Source organism: Musa acuminata, chromosome BXJ2-6 (genome assembly GCF_036884655.1).
Source record: "Musa acuminata AAA Group cultivar baxijiao chromosome BXJ2-6, Cavendish_Baxijiao_AAA, whole genome shotgun sequence".
Taxonomy (NCBI): Eukaryota; Viridiplantae; Streptophyta; class Magnoliopsida; order Zingiberales; family Musaceae; genus Musa; species Musa acuminata.
The window spans coordinates 31,773,272-31,792,634 of record NC_088343.1 but is presented as its reverse complement, the minus strand read 5'-3'; the positions used below and the strand labels follow the sequence as shown (position 1 = coordinate 31,792,634).

General features: G+C 30.5%; 1 protein-coding gene and 1 pseudogene across 1 annotated transcript; both read right to left on the bottom strand.

Annotated features, from left to right (window-relative positions):
* Positions 1-484: 484 nt before the first annotated feature.
* LOC103994544 (alpha-galactosidase 1-like) lies at positions 485-2,817 on the bottom strand (annotated as a pseudogene).
* A 9,629-nt stretch (positions 2,818-12,446) lies between these two features.
* On the bottom strand, positions 12,447-14,876 carry LOC135613928 (alpha-galactosidase 1-like). The gene is made up of 15 exons (XM_065110930.1): positions 14,727-14,876; positions 14,600-14,658; positions 14,456-14,512; positions 14,331-14,365; positions 14,102-14,205; positions 13,939-14,014; positions 13,803-13,861; positions 13,670-13,735; positions 13,498-13,581; positions 13,360-13,424; positions 13,203-13,285; positions 13,008-13,098; positions 12,879-12,928; positions 12,653-12,793; positions 12,447-12,560 (listed from the first exon to the last, which is right to left on the bottom strand). The coding sequence occupies exons 1-15, from the start codon at positions 14,861-14,863 to the stop codon at positions 12,447-12,449; spliced, it is 1,221 nt and encodes a 406-aa protein (XP_064967002.1). The 5' UTR covers positions 14,864-14,876.
* Positions 14,877-19,363: the final 4,487 nt, after the last annotated feature.

The window sequence follows — 19,363 nt, the reverse complement described above, 5'->3', positions numbered from 1 at the left end:
ATGACGGTGAGATTTCTTAACAACCAAATTGCCCTATCAAAATCAAAAATTAAATGAAAAGTGATCAAATCTACAAATAAGTTCCTAAAATGCTTCAAAAATTATAAGCACACAATTCAAAAATAGTCCATAACACATTTAATGGGACGCGTACGATGACACTCTCGACGCAGCACAGGCACAGGGATGAGATGAGATCCCCACAACCCACTCGCTCATCGCGTGATCTTCAAACGTTAAAATCGATCCCCGATCGGAACCATAGCTTACGCACATGAAAAAGAATATCACAGTATGCAATTTCTTAGGGAAAACAAGTCATGAATAAAAAAAGCTCGTATTCCTCAATTTCATTAAAATACCATCAAATTCAAGCATTGAATTTGTACATGAATTTATTCATCCTACGAGCCATCTACTTCATTAAAATACCAATAAATTCAAGCATCGAATTTGTACATGTATTTATTCATCCGAGCAGTGACTAGACTTTCAGTTCATCCTCTTCTGATAATGTAAGAGGCGTCAACAGAAACATCTTGCAGGCATGGTGGTGCACGTCGGCTCTCAGTTCGTTCACGAACCTCTTCTCCAATGTCGTATGCTATAGCAACCAATAATGTACAACCATGTTAACTACAACTGTCAATCGGTGACTACAATGTGTAGGAGAAGATGGCGAAACATTTGGAGTACCTTCCAAATGTGATGATTCTGAATTCAGGGGAACGGTTCAACAGAACAACTACAGTTCTGTATCCAGAGAGAGGTCCTGCCCAAACCTACATCCAAACTTCCATGATCTCAGGACTTGCGTGCTTCATGGGATGGCAGAATATGAGAACAACTTGCAATGCCAATTACCAACCTCGGAATCTCCATACATTCGCACCTTCTTAGCTTCAACACCGAGAGGATCTGTTCATCAAAAAACAAACCATATGTGAAAACCATGCGCATGAGAGCCCCATCGATCGAACTCGTCGCATATGCCTACCTTGGTTTATAGCAATCACTTCCTCGTTGCCAAGGATAGCCAAGGTTTCCTTGGTCATGCTCCTTACATCACAACCGATAATAAGAGGAGCCTGCAAGGATGGATTAGATTAGAGTGGAGCAATATGTAAATAGAATCTTCACCATGCAGAAAGATAATGAGAGAGAGAGAGAGAGAGAGAGAAAGAGAGAGTTATGCTACCTTGTAGGCAGCCCAGAGGCTGAAGTGCACGATTTACTTATCGTTACTCATACCACCATTTCCAACTTCGAGCATGTCTGGATCTATAGACGTAAGCCGACAGATGTCTTGCACAAAAAATGATGGGATCGGCTAATTATGCAGGCACTTACCATTCCAACCGCCGGGCCTTGCATGCTCAGCGTAAACTTCATTCTGATCTGCCCTCGAGACCATACTGCAACATAAAGAAACAACAAACATTCTGCCACACAAGAACATCAAGAAGAAACAAAGATGAATGACCGTACCTTTCCCATGAATCGTTTATGTCGAAAGTTGTTCTCCAACTATTCCCCAACTTGTCAGCCCAAAAAGCCGAGTGCATGTCTCCCCTGAATCAGAGAGAATAAGAGCAGAGTCGATCAGCGAATAAGCAAGAATTGTTTGCTCATATTATCTAGTATTCTTTTTCTTCTTTACCATTCACTTAGAGAGACAAAAATTGGTCTTCCTGTTCTCATCAGAGCTCGAGTCATCTCAGGATACCTATATCGACAGTTCTTCCTTGTTTTAGTAGCACACACGAAATCTCACCGAGACAAAAAAAAAAAAAAAGAAAACCTTAGCGCTTCATCGGTTTCAAATCATCATTGTTACAGTTGTTGTACTTGAGGTAATCAATGCCCTGGTACAAGAATAAGAAGAATCAAAAAGCTAATTCGTATCAGAGAAAGCTTCAACAATTCGACCACGCACGCTCACCCAGGAAGCAAAAGTTTTAGCATCTTTCTGCTCATGACCAAGCGAACCTGGCATCGTCTGGCTGCATGTTTGGTGCCTACAATGCCCGACAAGTCTTATTTCAAGAACTCACAGATCGAGACAGTCATGAAGAGATGATCAGGATTCATTGTTCTGCTAGACTTACCCTGCGTCCGAGTAAATACCAAGTTTAAGCCCCTTGCCATGAACATAATCCGCAAGAGCTTTGATTCCTGATGGAAACGTCAACCTTTTTGGCACCATATAACCCTGGAAGCATCCATGAATGACCATGAGAGTTGATGAAACACTAAAACGGATGCCTTGAAGTATTTATGAGCAATACACTTGATGCATCATATCATAAATCAGTCAATAAAACCCCATTTACAAACCATTGAATCGCGATCATGCTCATCCCAACAATCATCTAAATGTCCATGCCATAGACAATTCATCATATTTACTCTCTCTAAATCTAAAGAAAATGAAATTGTGAGTGAGGTTGTGAAAGACATACCTATGTTGACATATCGATATCCAAGTTTAGCAAGCCCAGTAGACACCAATGCATCCGCTATAACACCGAAACAAAGCATCACTAGCATGTCATAAACCGATCTACTTATTTTTTGTTAGAAAAAACACATCAATATATTTGTACCTGATTTTCTAATTATAGTCTCGTTGATATCGCAATAAAAGTGATTCCAAGTGTTCCAACTACTCTTAAAGTACATCTCATGATCAGAGAAATTTACATGAATCTATCAAATAAATGAAAAAAAAACATACCCCATGAGAGGAGTCATCCCAAGCCCATTCGCGAGCAGATTCTGACGCTCGCATTCGTGAGCAGATTCTGACGCTCGCATTCGCGAGCAGATTCTGACGCTCGCATTCGCGAGCAGATTCTAACGCTCGGTCTTTCTACGCCAATCAAACGTGGGCTACACAACATCACCACCGCGATCATCACCAAACTGATTTACTTCTTAGGGCTTTATAGCAATCAAAGACACCCTATTCCGTTAGTATGATAGGGATTTTCTATTAGGAAAGATATCGATAAGATTATCATGATCTCATAGATATTTTTAGAATATATTATTAAATTTTAAATTATAAAATATTATCTTGATTACATCAATAATAAAGATTAGTTTCCGATATGATTTATGACGATCTCCTTAATATTTTAATATTATATTATCATAATCGTAAATTACAGAATTGATAATAATATATTACAATGATTCTATCAATAATAAAGAAAATACTTTTTAATTATAAAATAATATAGAAATCATTAAAATAAGATTATCAAGATCTCATTGATATTTTAAAAATATTTTATTAAAATTTCATATTATAAAATATTATCTTGATTATATCAATAATAAAGATTAGATCTCAAAATGATTTCCGAAATTATGAAATAATTGAATAAATATTTTTTAAATTTTTATTTGTGCATATAAATTTATAATCATTATCAATAAAAATTTAGTGAGTCATAAACATCGGTACAGTAAAATCATGATGTCTTAGGGCGAGCTTTATATCCATATAAAAAATCTCTCTAGAATGAGTTAATGTAACAAATAATCTAAATCACGATCGAGAGATTCTAAATCTTCTTAATATTTTTATATTATATTATCATAATCATAAATTATAAAATTTATAACAATAGTTATCATGATTCTATTAATAAAAAAGAAAATGTTTTTCTAAATTATTAAATAATATAGATATCATTGAGATAATATTATAACGATCTTATAGATATTTTGAAAATATATTATTATAATTTTAAATTAAATAATATTATCTTGATTCTATAAATAGTAAAGATTAGATCCCAAAATGATTTTTGAAATTATTAAAATAATTTAATAAATTTTTTATAATTATTTTTTAAATGAAAATATATTTTTTTTTATAATTTTTATTTATATATATAAATTTATAATCACTATCAACAAAAATTTAGTGAGTGATAATCATCGGTACCACCTCTTAGGGTGAGTTTTATATCCATTACCAAAATCTCTCTAGAATGAGAGAGTGTAACAAAGAATCGAGATGATTAAGAGATTCTAAATGATGATAAACCATGATATGATTTATTAATATCTCATTAATATTTTAATATTATATTCTAATAATAATAAATTATAAAATTTATAATAATATATTATCATAATTCTATTAATAAAAAATAACATGTTTTTCTAAATTATTAAATAATATAGATATCATTGAGAAAAAATTATCATGATCTCAAAAATATTTTAAGAATATATTATTATAATTTTAAATTATAAAATATTATCTTAATTCTATTAATAATAAAGATTAAATCTCAAAATGATTTATGAAATTATGAAATAATTTAATAAAATTCTATAATTATTTTTTTAAAATAAAATATATAATAATTATATTTTTATTTGTCCATATAAATTTATAATCATTAAAATAAAAATTTAGTGACTCATAATCATCGGTACCGTTAATTCATCACGTATTATGATGAGTTTTATATCTATTACCAAAAATCTCTCTAAAATGAGTTAATGTAACAAATAATCATGATCATGATTAAGAGATTCTAAATCAATATAAACCATGATATGATTTATCATGATCTTTTTAATATTTTAATATTATATTATCATAATCCTAAATGATAGATTCTATCAATAATAATGAAAATCTTTTTCTAAATTATGGAATAATATATATATATTATTGAGATAAGATAATCACGATCACATAGATATTTTGAGAATATATTATTATAATTTTATATTATAAAATATTATCTTGATTCTATCAATAATAAAGATTAGATCTCAAAATGATTTTCAAAATTATGAAATAATTTAATAAATATTTTTATAATTATTTTTTAAAATAAAATATATAATTATTATACTTTTAAAATTTTTATTTATACATATAAATTTATAATCATTATCAATAAAAATTTAGTGAGTGATAATTATTGGTACCGTTAATTCATGACGTCTTATGGTGAGTTTTATATCAATTACCAAAAATCTCTCTAGAATGAGTTAGTGTAACCATGATATGTTTTATCCAAGGTTCGCCATACCGATGTGTACCGCCCGGTACGGGCGGTACGTACCGGTCCGAGAGGCGACCGGTACGCGGACCGCCCTCTACCGGGCGGTACACCAAAAAAAGTATATATCGGGCGGTAACGGTCGAAATTTCGACCGTTACCGCCCGGTACCATTCGGTAACGGTCGATTTCGACCGTTACCGCCCGATACCACTCGGTAACGGTCGAAATCGACCGTTACCACACTGTAGCAGTGCTACAGTGCTCCAACGGTCAAATTGACCGTTGGAGCCCTTTCTCCTCCTATTTAAACTAATCTTCTCTCCCCTATTTCATTATACTCTCTTAAACTCTCTCTTAAACATTTCTTTTCTCTCATAAACTCTATAAAACAACGATTTGTGAATTCAATCGAGGTAAATTTGGGAAGATTAAGAGGAAGAACTTTCTAATCAAGAGGTATGTATTCGTTTTCTTTAATTAGAGAGTAATTAAGTTATTTAATGCTACGATTAGTTATTTTAATGATGATTTAATCGAAATTTGTTTGATTTTATATCAATTTAATGTCTTTAATACCTATTAGGGTATTTGTCATGTTTATAGTGGTGAAAGAGAAGTAAATGATTAGTGTAGATAAATGATAAGTTTATCATAATTTGAATTTTGAATCATATTGGATTAAAATTACATATTTAATGTTTCTTTTATGTGTTTAACATATATATGATGGTAAAATAAGTTTAATTATGTTTTATTAAAGTTATTTAATACTGTAATTAGTTATTTTTACGATGATTTAATCAAAATTTATTCGATTTTATGTGAATCCAATATCTTTAATATCTATTAGAGTATTTTCCATGTTTATAATGTTGAAAGAGAAATAATTAGTGAAAAATTAACTATATTAATCACATAATTAGTGTATCTAATGATTTTAATACTTCTTTTATGCACGTAACATATTTATGATAATAAAATATGATTAGTTATGTTTTAATAAAATTACTTAATATTGTGATTAGTGATTTATGATCGATATTTGGTCAATTTAATATGTTTATACTTTATAGTTTATTTGATTTAAATTTGATAGGATCATGGCACCAAAGGAACAGTCACACGATGATGCATGGGTTCATGCCCGAAAGCTAGATGGAAACCGTCATCATTGGCAATGTATTTATTGTGACTACATTGGTAAAGGTGGAGGAATAACTCGAGTAAAAATGCATTTGACTGGTGGGTATCCTGACGTTGCAAAATGCAAGAAGGTTCCAACGGAGATCCGTAAATTATTTCAAAGCAAGATGAAACAAGCAAAGGAAGATGCATTAAAAAAGAAGGCAAGAGTTGAGGAAGAATATCATAGGGCTACACAGGAACCAGTTTATGATCAGTATGAGGGTTGCGGCGATGAAGTCGACCCGGATCTCACAGCTGGGATTCGTGCATCATTGGAGCATCAGCATACGGTCGATGAAGCAATGAGGCATCGACGACCTGACTCACAATTAGAGCATGGTAGTGGTAGTGGAATCCAGAGGTCAACCAGCATGAGGCAACCAACTGCTCCTTCTCAGTTAGGCCGAACTAGTAGCATGAGGTATGGTGGACTCCGTGGTTTTATGAGAGGTCTTGGCAGGAGGTCCGCACCAGATATTGTTGATATTGATCCGCAAGCCTATCCCCCACAAACAGCGAAACAGACACAGATTGACGATGCATATACAAAAGAAAAAAAACAGGATATTGGGAAGGCAATCTCAAAATGGTTCAACTTTCATAGGATTCCAGCCAACACAGCCCAAGGTCCATATTATCAGAGCATGATCTCCTCTATTCAAAAGTCTGGCACGGGGATCCAACCTCCAACACCGAAGGAGATTCACGGTGTGTACTTAGATGAGGAGGTGGCAGAACTAAAGGATTGGATCAAATCCTTCAAGAGGCAATGGGATGAATATGGGGTGACATTGATGTGTGACAATTGGACAGGACCAACAAGAATGAGTATCATCAACTTTCTTGTTTATTGCAATAGAAGAGTGGTGTTTCATAAGTCCGTTAATGTTTCTGAAAAGATCCAAGATGCAAACTACATTGAGAGCTTGATGGACACTATGGTAGAGGAGATTGGACCACAGTATGTTGTCCAAATAATAACCGACAATGGAGCGAATTTCAAAAAAGCCGGTTTGCAATTGATGGAAAAAAGAAAAACTTTGTTTTGGACTCCATGTGCAGCTCATTGCATAGATCTAATGCTAAAGGATATTGGTGAGTTGGATACGGTCAAGAAATGTGTAGCTCGAGCACAATCAATTACAAAGTTTATATATAATCATCATTGGGTCCACGCATTAATGCAAAAGTATGTAAATGGTGAGATACTTCGACCTGGAATTACTCGGTTTGCTACAAATTTTATTGCATTAAAATCATTACAGCAAAAAAGACATGGCTTGAAGGCAATGGCTAGCTCACAAGAGTGGTCTGAATCCAGATATTCGAAATTGAGTGATGGAAAGAAGATAGAAAAGGCCATTCTTTCATCTAGATTTTGGGAGACTATAGCAGAAATCATAAAAGGTGTGGAACCACTTTATATTGTCCTCCGTAAGGTCGATATGGACAAGCGTCCACAAATGCCGTATCTTAAATATATGCTGATTTCAGCAAGAGAGGAGGTCAGGAAAGCATTCAAAGATGATTTTAAGGCCGACCAATACGTACGAATCATTGATCGTCGGACCGAAGTTCATATGGATCAAGATATCCATAATGCAGGTAAATTCATATTCAAAAATACTTAATTTATTATTATTTAGATAATAAATTATCATACTAACAAAATTATGTTTTGCAGCGTATTATCTAAACCCGGCAATTCAATATCGATATGCTCTCGGAACGCAAAATAATTTCCTAACGACACTACGAAATGTTATATATCGACTCTTGCCAAACACTACCGAGGCAGCCGATGCTCTTATGGAGGGTCGATTATTTCGAGAAACAGTTGGTTCATTCTCCGACGTTGTAGCTATATCATGCCGTTACACTATGGATCCTGGTGAGGAAAAGTTATGCATATTGATTATCAATTATATTTAATGTTAATTATTTGTTATGCTAATAAAATCTTATTTATATCTTTTTGCAGTCGAGTGGTGGTTACAATTTGGAGGCGATGCACCACATTTAAGGAAGGTTGCCGTTCGTGTACTTTCACAGACAACAACATCTAGTGGTTGCGAACGTAATTGGTCAACATTTGCGTTGATTCATACGAAAGTCCGCAACAGACTCTCCTACAGACGGTTAGAGAAACTAGTATATGTCCATTATAATATGCGGCTAAAATTGCGATGTGCTGAGTTGGATAAGGAGCCAGAGGAACCAGATATTGATCCCATTGACCTCCAATTCTACAACGAAGATTCAGAGCCAATGTTAGATTGGGTTGAAGCAGCAGAGAACCAAGAGGATCCTCTACTTGATGAGGCGGGAGATCCTCAGCGTCCTTCACGTTTTATCACCGAGGCAATAGAAGAAGAAGAAGCACAACCCCAACGAGTAGAAAATCCCCCTCGATTACAACATGGTATGAGTCAAACTGCTCGAGGAAATACCGATACCCAACGGTCACACTCGTCCGCCCAACGTGCAAAGGCAAAGGGGAAGGCAATAGCATCAGTTGCATCGTTGGAAAGAATCGAGTCGGGCGACGAGACACCTTCACAATCACATTCTCTTTCTCGTTCGGTCCAGAGACATGACAGCAACACGGACAGCAGTGCCTCAACAGATGATGGCGGTGATACCGGGCAGTCGTTGGTCTCGTCTGCACAACTTGAGGGTGGTGAATGGACTGAGGAGCAATATTTTACACATGCCACTCAAGATTCAGATCATGGAACTCGACAAGGTACTGGTCAAGTTTATGCGCGGAAGGGAAAGGAGAAGGGGAAGGGGAAGGCAGTGGATGAATATGAACAAATGCGACAGAGCATACATGATATAGACACAGAAAGAGACTCATCGTATTCACAGCCATCGTATTATGAAGAATCATATGGGCAACAACAGTATGGTGATAGTTGGTCATCCTTCTCTGAGCAACAACATGATACAGAACAACACCAATATATGCCTCAAGAGCTGCCTCAGACAAATATGATTTATGACGATCAATCTACGATCAGTACCACATTGATGCATCAATGGCATACGGTGTATCAATACACTATGTCATGGGATCAATTTCATGATTGGGTCCAACAAACGTATCATATTGATATGTATCGGATCGAGGACCCCGATCCACCACCCGTGGAGGCTCGTCGTTCGTTTTGGTGGTAGAATTAACAATCAGGTATATCTAGATATATGATTATTTAATTCATTTGAATTTTAGAGTTTATATTGTAACAAAATAGTCTAACAATTCAACTGATTTTTCTATAGATATTTCAATCTATAACGAGCTGAAATACGAACCTCGAACAAGACTACCTCAAAGCCCGAAAAAGATATGTGATGCTATTTTTATCTAATTTACATTGATTTTGCTAAACTTATACTATTACTATATTTATTTGTAACTTGAAAACTCTATCCTAACTTTTTTTTTAATTTTCAGGTATTTTCGGAGGGATAAATCGGTGAAATTAAGTGTACCGAGCGGTACACCTCGGTATACCGCTCGGTACGCCGTACCGTACCGTACCGAGTCGGCGTCGAAACGCCGGTACGGTACGGTTCGGCGAACCTTGGTTTTATCACGATCTCCTTAGTATTTTAATATTTTATTATTATAAAATTTATAATAATATATTATCATGATTCTATCAATAATAAAGAACATGTTTTCTAAATTATGAAATAATATAGATATCATTAAGATTATCATGATCTCATAGATATTTTAAGAATATATTATTATAATTTTTATTTATAAAATATTATCTTAATTCTATTAATAATAAAGATTAGATCTTAAAATGATTTATGAAATTATGAAATAATTTAATAAATATTTTTATAATTATTTTTTAAATAACATATATAATTATTATATTTTATAATTATTATTTTTGTATATAAATTTATAATCATTATTAATAAAAAAATTAGTGAGTCATACTCATTGGTACCATTAATTTATGGCCTGGTGAGCTTTATATTCATACCAAAAATCTCTCTAGAATGAGTTTGTATAATAAAAAATCATGATCAAGATCAAGGGATTATCACGATCTCCTTAATATTTTAATATTATAATATCATAATTATATATTATAAAATTTATAATAATATATTATCATGATTCTATTAATAATAAAGAATATACTTTTATAAATTACGAAATAATATAGATATCATTGAGATAAGATTATCACGATCTCATCGATATTTTGAGAATATATTATTATAATTTTAAATTATAAAAAATGATCTTGATTATATCATTGATAAAGATTAGATCTCAAAAATATTTCCAAAATTATGAAGTAATTTAATAAATATTTTTTTATATAATTATTTTTTAAATAAAAAATATAATTATAATTTTTTATAATAATTATTAATAAAAATTTAGTGAATCATGCTCATCGATGCCGTTAATTTATGACGTCTTGTTAATTTAGTATAACAAAAAATCTTGATCACTAAATCATGATAAACCAAGGTATGATTTATCATGATATTTTTAATATTTTTATATTATGTTATCATAATTCTAAATTATAAAATTTATAATAATATATTACCATGATTCTATCAATAATAAAGAATATATTTTTCTAAATAATGAAATAATATAGATATCATTTAGATAAATTATCACGATCTCATTGATATTTTGAGAATATATTATTATAATTTTAAAATATAAAATATTATTTTGATTATATCAATGATAAATATTAGATCTCAAAAAAGTTTCTGAAATTATGAAATAATTTAATAAATATTTTTTATATTTATTTTTTAAAATAAAAATATATAATTATTATATTTTTATATTTTTTATTTGTGCATATAAATTTATAATCATTATTAATAAAAATTTAGCGAGTCATATTCAGTACCATTAATTCATAACGGTGAGCTTTATATCCAAACCATGATACGATTTATCAAGATCTCCTTAATATTTTAATATTATATTTTTATAATATTAAATTATAAACTTTATAATAATATAGTATAATGATTCTAACAATAATGAAGAACATGTTTTTCTAAATTATGAAATAATATAGATATCATTGATATAAGATTATCTTATAGATATTTGGAGAATATATTATTATAATTTTAAAATATAAAATATTACCTTGATTTTATCAATAATAAAGATTAGATCTCAAAATAATTTCCAAAATTATGAAATAATTTAATAATTTTTTATAATTTTTATATTTATTATATTTTTATATTTTTATTTATGCATATAAATTTATAATTGTTATCAATAAAAATTTAGTGAGTCATACTTTTGATACCTTCAATTCATGACATCATAGGGTGAGCTTTATATCCATACGAAAAATCTCTCTAAAATGAGTTATTATAAAAAAAAAGTAATTAAAGAATTCCAAATCATTTTCAACCATGATATGATTTATCATGATCTACTTAATATTTTAATATTATATTATAATATCTTAAATTATAAAATTTATAATAATATTTAATAATGATTCTATCAATAATAAAGATTATTATTTTCTAAATTATGAAATAATATAGATATCACGATATCATCGATATTTTAAAAATATATTATTATAATTTAAATTATAAAATATTAACTTAATTATATCAATGATAAAGATTAGATCCCAAAATGATTTCCAAAATTATAAAATAATTTAATAAATATTTTTTATAATTATTTTTAAAATAAAACATATAATTAATATTAATTTGTGCATATAAATTTATAATTATTATCAATAAATTTAGAATTATTGATAATAAATTTATAATTATTATCAATAAATTTATAATTATAAATTTATAATTATTTATAATTTATGACGGTGAGATTTCTTAACAACCAAATTGCCCTATCAAAATCAAAAATCAAATAAAAAGTGATCAAATCTACAAATAAGTTCCTAAAATGCTTTGAAAATTATAAGCACGAAATTCAAAAATAGCTCGTCGCATGATCTTCGATTTACACGCATGAAAAGGAATATCACAGTATGCGATTTCTTAGGAGAAACAAGTCATGAATAAAAAAAGCTCGTATTCCTCAATTTTATTAAAATACCTTCAAATTCACGAATTTGTACATGAATTTATTCATCCTACGAGCCATCTACTTCATTAAAATACCAATAAATTCAAACATCGAATTTGTACATGTATTTATTCATCTGAGCAGGACTAGACTTTCGGTTCATCCTCTTCTGATAGTGTAATCAACAGGAACATCTTGCAGGCATGGTGGTGCACGTCGGTTGTCAGTTCGTTCACGAACCTCTTCTCTAGTGTCGCATGCTACAGCAACCAATAATGTACAACCATGTTAACTATAATTGTCAATCGGTGACTGCAATGTGTAAGAGAAGATGACGAAACATTTGGAGTACCTTCCAAAGATCTCTGACTTCCACAACCGTGTTTGGTGGAAGACCGATGTCATCCCATTGAGCTGTGATGGTTCTGAATTCAGGGGAACGGTTCAACAGAATGACTACAGTTCTGTATCCAGAGAGAGGTCCTGCCCAAACCTACATCCAAACTTCATAATCTCAAAACTTGCGTGCTTCATAGGATGGTAGAATATGAGAACAACTTGCAATGCCAATTACCAACCTCGGAATCTCCATACATTCGCACCTTCTTAGCTTGAACACCGAGAGGATCTGTTCATCAAAAAATAAACCATATGTGAAAGTCATGCGCATGAGAGCCCCATCGATCGAACTCGTCACATATGCCTACCTTGGTTTACAGCAATCACTTCCTCGTTGCCAAGGATAGCCAAGGTTTCCTTGGTCATGCTCCTTACATCACAACCGATAATAAGAGGAGCCTGCAAGGATGGATTAGATTGGAGTGGAGCAATATGTAAATAGAATCTTCACCATGCAAAAAGATAATGTGAGAGAGAGAGAGAGAGAGAGAGAGTTATGCTACCTTGGAAGCAGCCCAGAGGCTGAAGTGCACGATGTACTCATCGTTACTCATACCACCATTTCCAACTTCGAGCATGTCTGGATCTATAGACATAAGCCGACATGTCAGACGTCTTGCACAAAAAATGATGGGATCGGCTAATTATGCAGGCACTTACCATTCCAACCACCAGGCCTTGCATGCTCAGCGTAAACCTCATTCTGATCTGCCCTCGAGACCATACTGCAACATAAAGAAACAACAAACATTATGCCACACAAGAACATCAAGAAGAAACAAAGATGAATGACCGTACCTTTCCCATGAATCGTTTATGTCGAAAGTTGTTCTCCAACTATTCCCTAACTTGTCAGCCCAAAGAGCTGGATGCATGTCTCCCCTAAATCAGAGAGAACAAGAGCAAAGTCGATCAGCGAAGAAGCAAGAATTGTTTGCTCATATTCTCTAGTATTCTTTTTCTTTTTTACCATTCACATAGAGAGACAAAAATTGGTCTGCCTGTTCTCATCAGAGCTCGAGTCATCTCAGGATACCTATATCGACAGTTCTTCCTTGTTTCAGTGGCACACACGAAATCTCGGAAAAAAAAGAAAACCTTACCGCTTCATCGGTTTCAAATCATCATTGTTACAGTTGTCGTACTTAAGGTAATCAATGCCCTGGTACAAGAATAAGAAGAATCAACAAGCTAATTTGTATTAGAGAAAGCTTCAACAGTTCGACCACGCATGCTCACCCATGAAGCAAAAGTTTCAGCATCTTTCTGCTCATGACCAAGCGAACCTGGCATCGTCTGGCTGCATGTTTGGTGCCTGCAATGCCCGACAAGTCTTATTTCAAGAACTCACAGATCGAGACAGTGAAGAGATGATCAAGATTCATTGTTCCGCTAGACTTACCCTGCGTCCGAGTAAATACCAAGTTTAAGCCCCTTGCCATGAACATAATCCGCGAGAGCTTTGATTCCTGATGGAAACGTCAACCTTTTTGGCACCATATAACCCTGGAAGCATCCATGAATGACCATGAGAGTTGATGAAACACTAAAACGGATGCCTTGAAGTATTTATGAGCAATACACTTGATGCATCATATCATAAATCAGTAAATAAAACCCCATTTACAAACCGTTGAATCGCGATCATGCTCAGCCCAACAATCATCTACATGTCCATGCCAAAGACAATTCATCAGATTTACTCTCTCTAAATATAAAGAAAATGAAATTGTGAGTGAGGTTTTGAAAGACATACCTATGTTGACATATCGATATCCAAGTTTAGCAAGCCCAGTAGACACCAATGCATCCGCTATAACACCAAAACAAAGCATCACTAGCATGTCATAAACCGATCTACTTATTTTTTATTAGAGAAAACACATCAATATATTTGTACCTGATTCCCTAATTATAGTCTCGTTGATATCGCAATAAAAGTGATTCCAAGTGTTCCAACTGCTCTTAAAAATCTTATGATCAGAAAAATTTACATGAATCTATCAAATAAAAAAAAAAAAACATACCCCATGGGAGGAGTCATCCCAAGCCCATTCGCGAGCAGATTCCGACGCTCGACAATCGGTCTTGCTTCGACGCTAATCAAACATTGGCTACACAACATCACCACCGCGATCATCACCAAACCGATTTGCTTCTTCATCTTCCTCACACAGTTGTACTTTCTCATACACAGTATTTCCTTATAGTACTTCCTTATACTTACGTAGAGCTTTATAGCAATAGCAACACTCTATTCCGTTAGTATTGATAGGGATTTTCTGTTCTGAAAAGATATCGATAAGATTATCACGATCTCATAGATATTTTTAGAATATATTATTATAATTTTAAATTATAAAACATTATCTTGATTACATCAATAATAAAGATTAGATCTCAAAAAGATTTCCGATATGATTTATCACGATCTCCTGAATATTTTAATATTATATTATCATAATTGTAAATTATAAAATTGATAATAATATATTATCATGATTCTATCAATAATAAAGAATTTTTTTATTATAAAATAATATAGATATCATTGAGATAAGATTATCAAGATCTCATAGATATTTTAAAAATATTTTATTAAAATTTCATATTATAAAATATTATCTTGATTATATCAATAATACAGATTAGATATCAAAATGATTTTCAAAATTATGAAATAATTTAATAAATATTTTTAAATTTTTATTTGTGCATATAAATTTATAATCATTATCAATAAAAATTTAGTGAGTCATACACATCGTTAAATCATGATGTCTTAGGGTGAGCTTTATATCTATATCTAAAATCTCTCTAGAACGAGTCAATGCAACAAAGAATCTAAATCATGATCGTGAAATTCTAAATCATGACAAACCATCTTCTTAATATTTTAATATTATATTATCATAATCCTAAATTATAAATTTATAATAATAAAGAACATGTTTTTTATTATGAAATAATATATATATTATTGAGATAAGATTATCATGATCTCATAGATATTTTGAGAATATATTATTATAATTTTAAATTATAAAATATTATCTTGATTCTATCAATAATAAAGATTAGAACTCAAAATGATTTTCGAAATTATGAAATTATTTAATAATTATTTTTTTAAAAATAAAATATATAATTATTATATTTTATAATTTTTATTTATGCATATAAATTTATAATATTATCAATAAAAATTTAGTAAGTGATAATTATCAATACCACAAAGAATCGAGATCATGATTATGGGATTCTAAATCATGATTTATCACGATCTCCTAAATATTTTAAAATTATATTATCATAATCTTAAATTATAAAATTTATAATAATAGATTATCATGATTCTATCAATAAAAAAGAATATGTTTTTTTTAAATTATGAAATAATATAGATATCATTGAGATAAAATTATCACGATCTTATAGATATTTTGAAAATATATTATTATAATTTTAAATTATAAAATATTATCTTGATTCAATCAATAATAAAGATTAGATCTAAAAATGATTTTCGAAAATATTAAAATAATTTAATAATTTTTTATAATTATTTTTTAAAATAAAATATATTATTATTTTTTATATTTTTTTATACATATAAATTTATAATTATTATCAGTAAAAATTTATTGAGTGATAATCATCGGTTCTAAATGATGATAAACCATGATATGATTTATTACTATCGCATTAATATTTTAATATTATATTCTCATAATCATAAATTATAAAATTTATAATAATATATTATCATGATTCTATTAATAAAAAATAACATGTTTTTCTAAATTATTAAATAATATAGATATCATTGAGAAAAGATTATCATGATCTCAAAAATATTTTAAGAATATATTATTATAATTTTAAATTATAAAATATTATCTTAATTCTATTAATAATAAAGATTAGATCTCAAAATGATTTATGAAATTATGAAATAATTTAATAAATATTTTATTATTATTATTTAAATAAAATATATAATAATTATAGTATTATTTGTTCATATAAATTTATAATCATTAAAATAAAAATTTAGTGAGTAAGAATCATCGGTACCATTAATTCATCACGTCTTAGGGTGAGTTTTATATCCATTACCAAAAATCTCTCTAAAATAAGTTAATGTAACAAATAATCAAGATCATGATTAAGAGATTCAAAATCATGGTAAAACATGATATGATTTATCAAGATCTTCATAATATTTTAATATTATATTATCATAATCCTAAATGATAGATTCTCTCAATAATAATGAACATGTTTTTCTAAATTATGAAATAATATATATATTATTGAGATAAAATTATCACGATCACATAGATATTTTGAGAATATATTATTATAATTTTACATTATAAAGTATTATCTTGATTCTATCAATAATAAAGATTAGATCTCAAAATGATTTTTAAAATTATGAAATAATTTAATAAATATTTTTATAATTATTTTTTTAAAATAAAATATATAATTATTATACTTTTACAATTTTTATTTATACATATAAATTTATAATCATTATCAATAAAAATTTAGTGAGTGATAATTATCGGTACCGTTAATTCATGACGTCCTATTGTGAGTTTTATATCCATTACCAAAAATCTCTCTAGAATAAGTTAGTGTAACAAAGAATCGATATCATGACTAAGGGATTCTAAATCATGATAAACCATGATATGTTTTATCACGATCTCCTTAGTATTTTAATATTTTATTATTATAATCTTGAATTATAAAATTTATAATAATATATTATCATGATTCTATAAATAATAAACAACATGTTTTTCTAAATTATGAAATAATATATATATCATTGAGATAATATTATCATGATCTCATAGATATTTTGAGAATATATTATTATAATTTTAAATTATAAAATATTATCTTAATTTTATTAATAATAAAGATTAGATCTCAAAATTATTTATGAAATTATGAAATAATTTAATAAATATTTTTATAATTATTTTTTAAATAACATATATAATTATTATATTTTATAATTATTATTTTTACATATAAATTTATAATCATTATTAATAAAAATTTAGTGAGTCATACTCATTGATACCGTTAATTTATGGCCTCTTAGGGTGAGCTTTATATTCATACCAAAAATCTCTCTAGATTAAGTTTGTGTAACAAAAAATCATGATCACGATCAAGGGATTATCACGATCTCCTTAATATTTTAATATTATATTATCATAATCATATATTATATAATTTATAATAATATATTATCATGATTCTATTAATAATAAAGAACATGCTTTTCTAAATTATGAAATAATATAGATATCATTGAGATAAGATTATCACGATCTCATCGATATTTTAAGAATATATTATTATAATTTTAAATTATAAAATATTATCTTGATTATATCATTGATAAAGATTAGATCTCAAAAAGATTTCCAAAATTATGAAATAATTTAATAAATATTTATTATATAATTATTTTTTAAATAAAAAATATAATTATATTTTTTTTATAATATTTATTTATGAATATAAATCTATAATAATTATTATTAAAAATTCAGTGAGTCATGCTCATCAATGCCGTTAATTTATGACGTCTTGAGATTTATATCCAAACCAAAATTCTCTTTAGAATGAATTAGTATAACAAAAAATCGTGATCACGGTCAAGTGATTATAAATCATCATAAACCATGATATGATTTATCTGTTGAATCTCGAATTTTGATGATGAAACTAATTGATTGCGTTTAGATGTTTAATTGCATTTTGAGTGATGCAGGTCTACTCGATCAGGATTAGATAGTTAACGCACGAGGAATTGATGTTGCACCGGACGAGATCACGATAGGATATTTGATGGCAAAAGGCTTCGAATATTGGGCATTGGGCCAAGAGCGGAATTGCGCCAAGGATATCGGGGTTGCGGAGGTCAACCGCCTATTAGGCAACAAGCCGCAAGAGAGGATGATGCGCCGAAGAATCGGACGAAGCGCCAACCAATGACGTGCCGGGCAACAGAATGTCAATTCGCATTGTAATAATTGTCTAGATCGGAGTAGAGTTTTGGCTTGTGTGTGCAAGATTAACTACGATAACGACGCAGACATAAAGCGAAACAAAGTGTTGGAGTCAAGCGCGAAGGATTTGTTGTGAGTTTGAGAGTTCGACGGAAGTCCGAAGGTTCGTCGGGAATGCTGCCGGAACTAGCCGAGAATGAGTAGGGAGCTTGCCGAAGGGTTTTTCGGAAGCTCGCCGGAAGGTTCGTTGGAAGTTCGCGGAGCTCGCCGAGAAAGATCGGAGCTTGCTGAAGAAGCTCGTTGGAACTCACCAAGATCAAATCGTGAAGTCTAGGAGCTTGCCGGGAGTCCGCAGAATGGTTTCCGAGAGTTCGTCGGAAGACCGTCGGAAGTTCGCCGGAAGCTCGAAGGAAAAAGTCTTGACTTGCGGACTTTGTAATAGCTTAGAAAATGTCTTTAAATTCGTAGTTAGCACATTAATTAGGGTTAGGATTAAGTATTAATCCTATAACCCAAGTAGGGGCCAATTGCGCTCGAGTTCGGACTGGTTTGGGCCAAGTTTGAAGCCCAACCAGTGAGCTGAAATAGTGTAGGCGGTGGCACCGCCCAGAACCCGAGAACTG